General features: G+C 32.5%; 1 protein-coding gene across 14 annotated transcripts; it reads right to left on the bottom strand.

Annotated features, from left to right (window-relative positions):
* Positions 1–1351: 1351 nt before the first annotated feature.
* On the bottom strand, positions 1352–9879 carry LOC107419109 (disease resistance protein RGA2-like). 14 transcript variants are annotated; one of them, XM_060814030.1, is made up of 10 exons: positions 6354–9879; positions 5896–6044; positions 5527–5601; positions 5060–5351; positions 4453–4730; positions 3976–4174; positions 3327–3574; positions 2806–3179; positions 2635–2703; positions 2083–2434 (listed from the first exon to the last, which is right to left on the bottom strand). In XM_060814030.1, exon 1 carries the CDS (start codon positions 9804–9806, stop codon positions 6867–6869), a length of 2940 nt encoding a protein of 979 aa, XP_060670013.1. In that variant the 5' UTR covers positions 9807–9879; the 3' UTR covers positions 2083–2434; positions 2635–2703; positions 2806–3179; positions 3327–3574; positions 3976–4174; positions 4453–4730; positions 5060–5351; positions 5527–5601; positions 5896–6044; positions 6354–6866. The 14 variants fall into 14 exon arrangements, 13 of the variants coding, with proteins under 13 accessions (XP_060670016.1, XP_060670015.1, XP_048329231.2 ...); XM_060814031.1 differs by having other exon boundaries at positions 2802–2924; XM_048473272.2 differs by having other exon boundaries at positions 2806–2924.
* Between the last annotated feature and the right edge of the window lie 2307 nt (positions 9880–12186).

Raw genomic sequence — 12186 nt, 5'->3', positions numbered from 1 at the left:
ACTTTGTAGGCACTTGCGATAACTATAAATATTAATCGACCAACAAATGACATAAGCCAAATATTACTTTTAGATTGCATAAGCTAAATATGACTTTTCTTTGGAGTTATTCGTGAAATTATAATAAAGATATAGCTAGGTAAAATAGAGTAACTCTTTATTTTCTTTATTCATTTAGTTATTTTTTTATTTATAATAAAATGTCAGGTCCATAAAGTCTTGTGAATGCTTCTATATATGGACATCTCAGTTTCTTTTATAGTGTTGCTATTTACACCACGCAAAAATCTACCCCCACACATCCTTATTTTGTAAAATTACAAAAAGCCCTTTAATTTTTCTTTTTTAAAATTTTTTAGTTGATGTGTTTTTTTTTTTTTTTTTTCTCGCTCTTGATCACGGTTTGATCTCCTTCTCCAACATACAGCAGCCAAAGCCAAAGGCAAGATTGTCGATAGAAAGACCATTGGTGTTAACAGTTGTTGACCTGCCACCATTTTGATTAATACATATTGAAAAAAAACTAAACATGGTCTAATTTTGATAGCAGTTTCAATTTTATGTTCTTTAAACAATTTTTTTTTTTAACTTATCCGACGGGGTTTAACGCTTCACCATATGCCTGCAATTATCGGTGATGAATATTATCAGCAACCTTTCATGAAGGACAAAGATAAGGCATGGAGTTTCTCCATTTTATGAAGGCTAATGCACTTCAAAAAGGATGCCCGTTCCGTTGAAAAAAATTAAAATAACCAAGAAATACAAAAGCAAACGTTAATAAGGATTATTTTATAATTTTATATGAAAAAGAAGTGTAAAAAGAAATTTAAATCCTGTAAACGGAAGCACTCTGACTTTTAACAAAATTTAATAAGAGAAGGGCATGGGGATCCAGGGACAATGTCTGGACACATGAATTCCAATGTAAATTAATTTATCCCTTTTTTTTTTTAGTTTCAATTATGAAAGCCATTTTGAACTTATATAAAGGATTTTGCAAACCGCAGAGCAGTGATTGGGCATCTTTGGAATGCACATCTGGATTGGGCTATGCCAAAAGGTAATAATGTGGTGATGATTACCACCCACTTATTTACCAACCAATTATATGGTAAATTATATGATATTATTTTACTTTATTTGCTTATTGAGTTTCATTCGTATTTAAGAGTCTATTTATCTATATTTAATTTATATTAATTTCTAAACTAATAAAATTATATCACATTTGCCGTCAAATTTTTTTTTTTCTTCCCAAACATACGTTAATTGGTGATCATATAAGTTGGTAAACTATTTGCTATTAAGTTGAGATGTAAGCATTGAGCATCGAAAAACACTTAAGTAATTGGATACAAGAAAGAAATATATAGAGAAACTAATTTGGAATGAGTTTTAATGGTCTCAACGTTACTTAAATTCCTGAGTGAGGGACTCGTAGATTGTGTTGTGGAAGATTCTGAAGAGGCAGATTAGCATGCACATATGGTAGTTGGCCAAGAAAGGCTATTCAGTTGGAATTATCATAAGTTGAACTTCCAGGCTTTCGTAAAAGACCGAGGCAAGTTCCTCCTTAAGGATGGAAGATGTTAGTTTTGCATTGCATTTTGTGATGGCCTTATTATTTATAACGCCCTCCTATCTTCTATATATCATTCAGAAATTAATAACGCTCAAAGTCCATGAATTGATTCATAGTAAGATTCAGCTCCTGCAAAATGAATTATAAAATATTTAGCAACCATGACTTCTTCATGACTCTGTTAAAAGTAGCAAGTTGTAACCATCTCTACATCTTCAAATCCATCCATGACTGATACTTTTCTTGAGCTAGAATCGATTAAATAACAAAGAAATGTAGGAGTTCCAAATGTTAGATAATCCTTATATTCAGAAGCCACAGAATAGACCTGAAAAACCTAAAAGAAAAACAGAAAAGTTACTAAATGCCCTAGCTATAATTTGGAAAGAATGATATTGAATTCCATACGATTTGGAAACACAGATTCACCTTCACAATGAAGCCATTATTATGGGGATTAGGGGCCAACAATGCAAGTGATATAGGCATTTTGAAAATAAATGAAAGATTACATATATTATTTTTTATTGCTTAAAAATATATGCATAGAATACGGATAAGGAAAAATAAGTACTTGTAAAATGCAAGAAAATAGAAACGAAATGCAATCCCTTTTCTTTTTCTTTTTTGGTTGTTTGACTGGGGTGAGATAAAGAAACAAAACATAAACAACTCATCATCAATTGTTCAGAAGATTTTGGTTCTGCCTCTGAGGGAGCTTGAATGGGAAAACAGAACATAGCATAATTGCACATACTGATACTGTTAAAGTTACAACAGAAAAATAATGAGTTTTCAAAAAATCTTTTGCTGTCTTCATTGTTCTGCTTTGTCACCTCCCACAACTAACTGAAAAGAAAATAAATAAAATAATAATAAAAAATAAAGCATGTGACTTGAAAGGTGCAAAAGCATAGTTTTCCCATTATTTTAATAGTTTAGGAACACATGACAAATTAAGGTATAAAGGAGTGTCGGAGTAAAAAAGAGCTAAAATACATAATCATAGACTACAGTTAACCAGAAAGCAATAGAAGCAAAGAACAAACCTTTTAGAGTCCTTTTGCCGACTTTCTCAATATCTTCCTAAATGACAAGAATAAACAGCTGCAGCAAATCTGACAAGTAACAAGGGAAACAAAGAAGATCAATAACTACTTTGGTATATGAAGGCAGATGGATAAACAGAGTTAATGTGAATCATTTACTGAAATACCGACAGAAAAGCAGTTTGCCTTCTTCCATTAGGATGCAGTACTTAATCTCATTCTTCTAGTTCTTCGTAGAGGCTTCTAAGGACTTGCTTCTCCATCGCATTCCCATATAAAGTTCCCCTTTTCTGGTACCTCATATATAGAATTAGAAACTCAATGAACACATTATAGTACTAAAGACAACAAAGGATGATATAAAGTATCACATAGTTTAGAATTTAGCAACAGAGTTTGATGCTTTCTCATTCTCTTCCAATCTTTACCAGAACTTTTTTTTTTTTTTTTTTTTTTTTTTTTTTTTTGTTTTCTTCCTTTTGGTGGAGTTTGGTTGCATATTCGACATACTGGATCTCCACCACAATATTCCTCTGCAATTATCACTAATAAAACAATAAAACACACCATTACATGAATCGTATATAGACCAAACTATAAAATAGTAAACTAGCGAACAAATTGCAAATCTACTCACAAATTTACGGTTTAGTAAAAATATTTACCAAATTGCAGAAAAGTATGAGATGTACCTCTCTATTTTCTGGAAAAGCAAGGTCTAGAATTTCAACTAGATATCCTCAACCCAAGAAGCATTTTGTCTCCATGTATTCAGTACTTTTAGCAAGTCCATATGCAGCAACAAAAATATGAACATATGGAAAGGTTTCAAAAGTGCTGTGCGAAAATTGATCTAAAAGATCTTTTTGCAGGTGCAGTTCACTTCAACACCCTCCTCCCTCCTCTCTCTCCCAACCACGCTAGCGTCAGTATTAGCCCCCTGAACTCAGAGATGAAGAACTTATACAGAGAACAGAACATTGGAATTAAACAGAGAATGAAAAGAGAAGGGAGAGTTCGGGAGGGAAAAGAGCAGAAAATGGGAGGAAGAAAGATTTAAGTAAGAGGTTAAAGGCACAATTTTATTCCAATAAATAGATGATTATCCATGCGGATATAAACATTGGAACAAAACAGAGAATGCTAAGAGAAGTTTAGACAGCTTCTGCCATTCGAGATTGGAAAAATAAATAAATAAATAAATAAAATTAATAAAATTGACCAGCATATGAAAAATAGACAATCAAATATAAAAGAAGCATGATACAACGATGAATAAGATTGAGATTTGGTCTATCAAAGGGCAATGATATTCTATATAATTAAAAGACTTATACATACCAGAATAAGTGGAGAGGATTATCATGAATCATTTATCATCCCCTGAAATACAAAACGAAGGGCAGATTTGCTCTCTTTTATTAGGATAGTACGTCCCCTTCAACACTTCCCATTTTGATAACCAAACTTAGCTTGTTCTGTTGAAGCACCCTGATAAGCAAATTTGTTTTGAGGCCTTACAAAATCCCTTATGATGGAACTGCATATGTATGTATATAATCAGAAACCCAATGAAAAATTTTCAAAGACAATAAATTAAGGAGACAAGATAGAGCATCAAACATTCAAGTATTTTGTTCACTTGATGTTTTCTCTGCAATTATTACTGAAGCAACAATTGACACCGCTTCACGAATTTGGTTTTAAATCAATATTGAAGAAACAAATTGCAGAATTATAAACAAATTTATTTCTAGTAAGACCGGTTGTCGATGAGCAAGAAAAAGAAAGAAATGCACATACATAATTAGCAAGTACCTCTTTACTGTTTGGAAAACCTAATGAAGCATAAACCAAACTCAAAACTTCTACCAAACTTCTTGGCTCTGTAGGTTGATCAGTTGCATTGCATGGATGACAAGTTTCCTGCATGACAATCAACTTAGACTGGTTTTGAGCTCTCCACAATTTCCCATATACACTTTTTATTTCTTAGCAAAATTTAAGCTAGTACTGTTGAAGTCCCCTGAAGCAAATCCGTTTTGGAGGCTCTCTTAGTTCTTGCCGCTTCCCTTACAAAAACCCCTGCAATGAAACTGCATGTGTATATGTATAATCAGAAACCCAATGAAAACTTTAAATAAATGAAAGACAAGAAATTATGGAGAATAGATAGAGTATCACATTCAAGTATTTTGCTAATTTGATGTTTTCTCAGCAATTATAACTGAAGCAACAAAGCACAGTGCTTCAATTTAATTTTAAATCGAAATTGAATAAGCAAATTACATAACTATAAATAAATTTATGCTTTACTAGAACTGGGTATTGACGTGCCAAATAAAGCAGCAAATAATGCATCTCCAACTACAGAATGAAGTGCAAACTATTACAGGTTCTGAAGGAATTGGAACTACAATATTACCTCAGTTTGCTTCTGGAATAATGTTTTGCCTTCATAAGTTAACAGATCTCAGTTTTCCAGTTTGTTCTCCTACACAAATGCGGGCCAGATTACAAAATGTTCATGGAGCTATGCAGCCTTAATTTTTCTGTAACATCGCATCACATAGTTAAGCATTTCGTATGTAAGTTTGATGTTTTCTCATTCTCTTCCAAACTCTACCGAAGGCGCACTTTTTTTTTTTTTTTTTTTTTTTTGGTGGGTGGAGTCTGGTTTCATATTCCACATGTGGATCCTCCACCATAATATTGCTCTGCAATTATAACAAAACAACAAAAGGGACCACTACATGAATTTGTTTTTAGATCAAAATTATAAATTACTAAATTGAACAAAACAAATCGCAGAACTATGCACGAATTTATGGTTTTTATAGAACCAGGTGACATGCACAGAGAACGTAGAAGTTTTAAAGAAATAATTCTTACCTCTTTATTGTTTGGAAAACCCATTAAAGCTGCTAAACCAAACCCGAAACTCCATTCAAACAAAACTTCTAAAATCTGCAGGAAGTTTAGTAGCGTGGATGAAAAGGAGTTGCATGCATGTCAATCCATTTAAACTAGTGTTTTGACTTCTCCCTCAAATTTTTATAACATGGCAATATATATCTTCCAGCTAGTCTATGAATGATCTCCCACTTTTTTTTTTTTTTTTTTTTTCCCTTGTTTTGAACCTAAAATTGTAAATTGAAAGGTCATGCATCTAGAGTCATAGACACATACATACATACATACATACACTACCATTAATTTACTCTGACATGTTGAGAATTGTCATAAATCAGAGTTACTTACTTAGTTGACTTCTACTTCAGCCGCATTGGGTTCTGGGGGCAAACATAGAGTTGAAATTAATAACCAAAATTTTCTGTTGATTTCTGCAAAATGCCTACAAATTTTGGACAAGATGGAATCTTCATTTTGCTCTTGATTGCTAGCTGGTTCTGAAAATTGGACAATAAACATAACAAATCACCCAATATATTCAAAAATGTTCACTTAGCTATCACCAATCGAAATCAAATATTTATGAATTGTTGACCAACTCACAGACGTAAAAGTGCTTTTCTATAGTCCAGAAAGTGAGGTAATTAAAAATCGATATAAATAAAGCTGAGTTTTACATCTTTCTGATCCTCTAATTAAAGACATAAAGAAACAGATTGATTGAGAGTGTATATATATATATATATATCAAAAAGCTGAATTTTCTTGCAAGAAATCAAAAACCAGATAATCAGACTTGACAATACCTGAACAAGCAAGGGGCAAAAGGTTTGATGTCACAATATCACGTTCCTGTTCCAAGATCACCTCTTTGATGCCCGAAATTATAGTCCAATAATCACCATATCGTTGGCATCTTTCCAATAACATGGGACATTCTCTAATTTCCAATTTCTGTAAAGATGTGAGGGAATCTATTCCTTCAGGTAATGAATTCAATTTGGGGCAGTAATTAATGGATAATGTCTTTAGAGATTTGAGGTTGGTGATACAGTCAAGAGCAGCCTCTAAATTTTCACAGCCGTAAATTTCGATTTCTTGGAGGGTAGTAACTTGTTGAAGCCCTTGAGGGAGAGAAACCAGTTGTTCAAGTCCATTCAAAGTCAAATGAGAGAGACTTGCAAGTTCTTTCCACTGAATTTCATCAATACCATTTGACATGTTGAGCTCCCTACTCCCCTCAATATTGAGTTGTTGAAGTGAGGTGAGATGGTGAAGACATGAAAACAAAGTTTGCAACTGGGAACAGTAAGCAATCGTCAGCTCCTTGAGAGAAGTGAGGTTTTGAACCCAACTGCTAAACAATGCACATGCGAACATGCTTCAATATGCAGAGCTTTCAATTTGGAGAGAGGAATGAAGGAGGTGGAATGGGAAACAAGTGCAGAAGAAGAATAAGAAGTTGAGGAGGATGGTTGGTCTGATTCTGATGTTGCTCCCCCTCCACCTTCCACATTCATCTTCATCTTTAACGTCTCTTCCGGTGGATTTATGTTTGTCTCACATAGATAAAGCTCTTCTCGTAGATTTGGGAAAAGAGGCATGGAAATTAGGTTAGGACATTCCGAAATCCACAAATCAGAAAGACGAGGAAAGAAATGTAGCATTTTTTTATTTTCAACATCACCATCTGCACTCCACCATCCTTTCAGATTAGGCAAATTTTCTAGCCAGAGTCGCTGTAGGGATGGAAAGAATGGTGTCGTTCCATCGGCAATATCATCATCACTAGATATGTACTCCAGAGAATGCAAAAACTCCAAATTCAGCTCTTTAAGATTTGGGAGATGATTCAAGGCCCCCACATATCGGCATCCCTCATGTTCTCGTAATTGAAATTTGACGAGGTTATGGAGAGAGGGGGCACAATTTAATAACACATCGCTCACGTAAAGACCCTTTAAATACAATTCTTTAAGGTTTGGATGTGGCAATAGATCTTCACACTCATCCACCATTCTCCCCCCAATATTTAATTCCAAGGACTGAAGATATTGTTTATTCTTCAAATTTGCACCTTTAGATTCTATCCCATCTACCCCAACTACAATTTCCAGATGTCCTCTCAAGCCGTTCAGATTTTCAAGTTCATTTAGTTGTCCACTATCCGCCAGTTTCTCCTTTATGGAAAATTGTGTTAACGTCTGTAGATTAGTCATTTGACTGATTCCACGTGGCATATGACTCAATCCATCACAATCTTGGATATCAAGATGTCGAAGGTTGACTAGTTTTGTAATGTCTCTTGGTAATGTGCGAAGATTCCCACAACTAATCAAAAGTAGCGTTTGCAAGTTTAGCAAACTTGTAATACAATCTGGCAATGCCTTCACCTTCTTATTGTATGAAAGATTAAGATATCTAAGATGCTTCAACATGCCAATAGAATTTGATATCATCTCCATATTTTCACCATAAAGTTCCAAAGTTCGTAGGAACTTAGAACTCAAGTCAATTTTATTAGTTGACGTGTCAAAGATTCCCTGCCGCATTAACAAATAGTAAAAAGTACTATTATTGTTAGGCAGAAGAATTGTTCTAATCCTTTTTGCCTCAGTCAACAAAGCTGGTTGTGGTCTTACATCATAATTGAATGACACATGATGAGTTTTTGGGTCAATTTTATTGTCATTGCCATCATTTGAATTTAACATAATGCATTTTGCTCCAACCACAGACATCGCAAGGTCATGCATACAATCATGCATTTTGCAGTGTGTTATATCCTCAGAACAATCATCAATTTGAACTATTTCAAAAAAAGACTTATAAAGTAAAACCTTGAAATATTGATAACCTATGTCCTCCGGATGCTGGTGCTTATTTGATAATTGAATAAATCCTTGAGCCATCCAAAGATTTATTAAGTGTTGCACATGAATAATATGATTTTTAGGGAACAAGCTACAATAAGCAAAACAATGCTTCAAATGTGATGGGAGATTATCATAACTCAACTTAAGCCTTGATATAATATCATTCTCATACTGAGGTATTTCTAAAAGTTCCCTTTCTTTGAAGGAAAACCACTCATTTTTATCCATAGAAAACAACATGCTTGCAATTGCTCTTATAACTAAAGGAATTCCTCCACAACTTTTCATAATCTCCTGTCCAATTTCCACAAGGTTAAGATCATCTGGCTCCTGTCCTTGCAGAAAAGCCAATTTTTTAAACAAAGACCATGACTTCTCCTCGCTTAAAGTCTTTAAAAAGTAAGCTGTTTCTTGTGAGCCATTAATGATGCGTGCAACCTTTTGACTACGTGTGGTTACTATAATTCTACTTCCATTAGCACCATCTCGTAATAAATTTTCTAACCTCGACCATTTTTCACAAATATTTTCATTTTCACTATCCCATACATCATCAAGCACGATGAGGTACTGCTTTCCTTTTATCTTTTCTCGAAGAACTTTTTGCGATTGATCCATTGAAATATTTCCACTAGATCCTTTCTCTTTTGCTCCAGATTCAACAATTTGCTTGCCAATTAACTTTACATCAAATACCTTAGGAACATTCACCCATATTATTAGTTCAAAATGGTCTTTAACCTTTACATCACTGCTAACTAGTTGTGCGAGTGTGGTTTTTCCTACGCCTCCAACACCAACTATGGGAACTACAACAATATTTTTCTCAGTTTTCATATCAAACAAACGTCTTATGATTTCTTGCTTATCATCATCTCTTCCTATAACATTTTCTTCCCGTTCAAATGAGTGTTCTTCCCACTCTCCAATCTCTACTTTACTCTCTTGAAGGCCAGTCACTAAATGGAAGTCAGCTTTGTCCTTCGCAATTGCATCTAGTTTCTTCCTAATATCTCTTATTTTTTTACCCTTCTTATGCCGAAATACAAGTTGGTTTTCAGTTGAGAAGAAAATTCGTACCTCTATGGCAGTTTTACTCCCAGTCATCACTCGTCGTCGCAAAACTTCAGTAGAGAACTCGTCCACCAAGTCATCAGCTTCATAAACCACATCTTCGAGCCTTCTTAGCCATGTTTTGATTTGTTGCTCTTTCGCTTGCTTCTTCTCTGCATCAGTAAGTACGCTCTTGATTGTTGAAATGGTGTCCTTAAGTTGCTCAAGCGCATCTTCAACACCACACAACAAGCTAATCTCTTTTACAGCAAGGTTATGCAATTGTCCAAGTATCTTATCTGCAACGCTGGAGAGGATTGCTTCCGCCATTGACCTGGGATAAGCAGATAAAAGTCAGTTCAGAGAACTTGGAAATTTGAAAGTGATAATGTTTTTTTTTTTTTTTTTTTTTGTGAGAATATTAGAGGAGGTTCAATTTATAGAGGCAGATATTTTGTAGGACGTTTGCTTACTGGCATGAAATTATTGTAGTCAATGCGATTGGTACGAAGTCATACAAAACAAATAAAAATTCAATTTAAAAAATGTAGCCAACAAATACTGAACTCGCTTTATTAGCAAATCACAATATCAGACACGTTGTGACCATATTATTTTCTGAATTTGTTTTGTTATTGTTATTACTGGTATATTTTATTTTTCTTCCACCTTTTAAAATGTTTTATGTGAAAATTTTGAAATATAAACCCGGACATGGAAAATCTTTTAGCAAATATAATATAGGATAACATACCAATATAAGTAAAATCTTAAAAAAAAAAAAAAAAAAGGGACAAATTTATGAATATGGAGGAGAATAAAATACAAAATAAAATATGGTGAAAAAAAGTAATAAATACGAAACCGTAAATAAGCAATAAAATTTGCTTCATATTTGGATTGATGAATAGGAGAAAAGAAAATGAAAGAACTTAATTCTTTTATTTAAATTGTTAAAACGAATGGAAAAGAAATTATAAGGAAAATAAAGGAACAAATTTTGTCTATTTTGACTGATATAACTTTTTATTTAAATTTTAACCCAAACGAGAGGAAAAAAATAGTTTAATTAAATTTTTGAATATTCTAAAGTTATCCTTATTAATCAAAAGCTAATTGATGGAAATATTTTACATTAAAGATAATTTAAAAAAAAAAAAAAAAGAAACTGCATTAGTTAGATTTTTTTAATCATCTAAACAATAATTAATATAAATACTTTCTTTTCCTTTTATTTTTATCATTCAATCCAAACATTGTTAGTGATTTCTCATCACTTTAATCTATTGTAAGTATAAAATTTTGTTAAACGTTAAATAACCAAAAGTAAAAGAATAGAACTTATTGCAAAAGGTAAATGATAATTTCTCCTCATAATCAAATAATGTAAATGAAAGGTCGAATCAATTATAAATGGCATTGGAATTTTCACTATAATTGATTGCAAGAAAAAGCCAAAAACAAAGTTGTGAAAATAGTGATGTCTGGTGGGGATATGATCAACCCACTCCACTGCTAGCCTTTTTCTTTAGAAAAACTGGCCGTCTTCCGTTTAAATATATCTGCAAATTCTATATATATATATATATATATAAAGTTTTACAATGCGAAACGGACGGCACTTAAAACCGATGTACTAATAAAGACACCTTTAGTGACTTCAAAGTTCCTACCAATTTAATCTATAAACATCAAAAAATTTTGTTCCAAAATTAAATAACCAATTGAACAATAATAGAACTAACTGATCCAAACAAAAAATGAAATTTATTTTTCTGATTAGCCAATAACATGTAAATCAGAACAAAAGAAGTAAACATAATGCATATGCGTATGTCTACCGACTCGTACCGAGAATGCAACGCTTGGTAACCGCAGTCACTGTCACTGCCATTTATTTCAACGGAGAAAAACTGGTGTCGATGTGAAGGTTTCAACTGCCCTTATTAAATATGGTCCGACTGAGTCGTTGGGTAAATTACAAAAATATCTATTCTTTTTTTAAATGTTTTCAGATATATCTTCTTTTCTACTGTTGTTTTTTTAATTTTATCTTCTTCTTCTTCTTTTTTTTTTTTTTTTTTTTTTTTTTTTTTTTTTTTTTTTTTTTTTTTTTAAGCCAAAGAGAATATGATATCAGATGGTCAATCCACAATTTAGTTTTCGTAAATTACAAAACTTTATCTAAAATATTTTGTGCAGGAATATTTTATGTATTAGGGAGGAAGGTGCGCAACCTTCCACGATTTGGAGAGGAAAAAAAAAAAGAGAGAGAGAGAGGGAGAGAAATAAAACTAGTTCTGCAATTAAAATCTAACTTAGATATATATATATATATATATTATAAGAACTTGTTACATAATTGTTTTGAAACGCAAAGAAGAAACAAGTGTACAGTTTATACTATCTTTAAGATGGAAATATTCTATTAACTAGAAATTTGTTAAATGGGTTTGATTCAATTAGTAAGCCATTCACATCTATTATTAATAAATTATAGATCCAAAGTACCAGGATGAAGAAAAATTATTATACTGATAAAAAAAAAAAAAAAAACTAAAAACTCAAATAAGAAAAGTGATGAATATTAACGAGATAGAACTAAAACAAATAGGAATAAAGACAAACATTTAAAATTAGGATTTATAGTATTTTAATGCTTTTAGTTTTGTAAAATTGCATTTTCAGTTTTTAAATTTAAAACTTTGTA

Source organism: Ziziphus jujuba, chromosome 2 (genome assembly GCF_031755915.1).
Source record: "Ziziphus jujuba cultivar Dongzao chromosome 2, ASM3175591v1".
NCBI classification, from domain to species: Eukaryota; Viridiplantae; Streptophyta; class Magnoliopsida; order Rosales; family Rhamnaceae; genus Ziziphus; species Ziziphus jujuba.
Note: the sequence above shows the minus strand (reverse complement) of the source record. Positions and strands in the feature narration are given on the sequence as shown.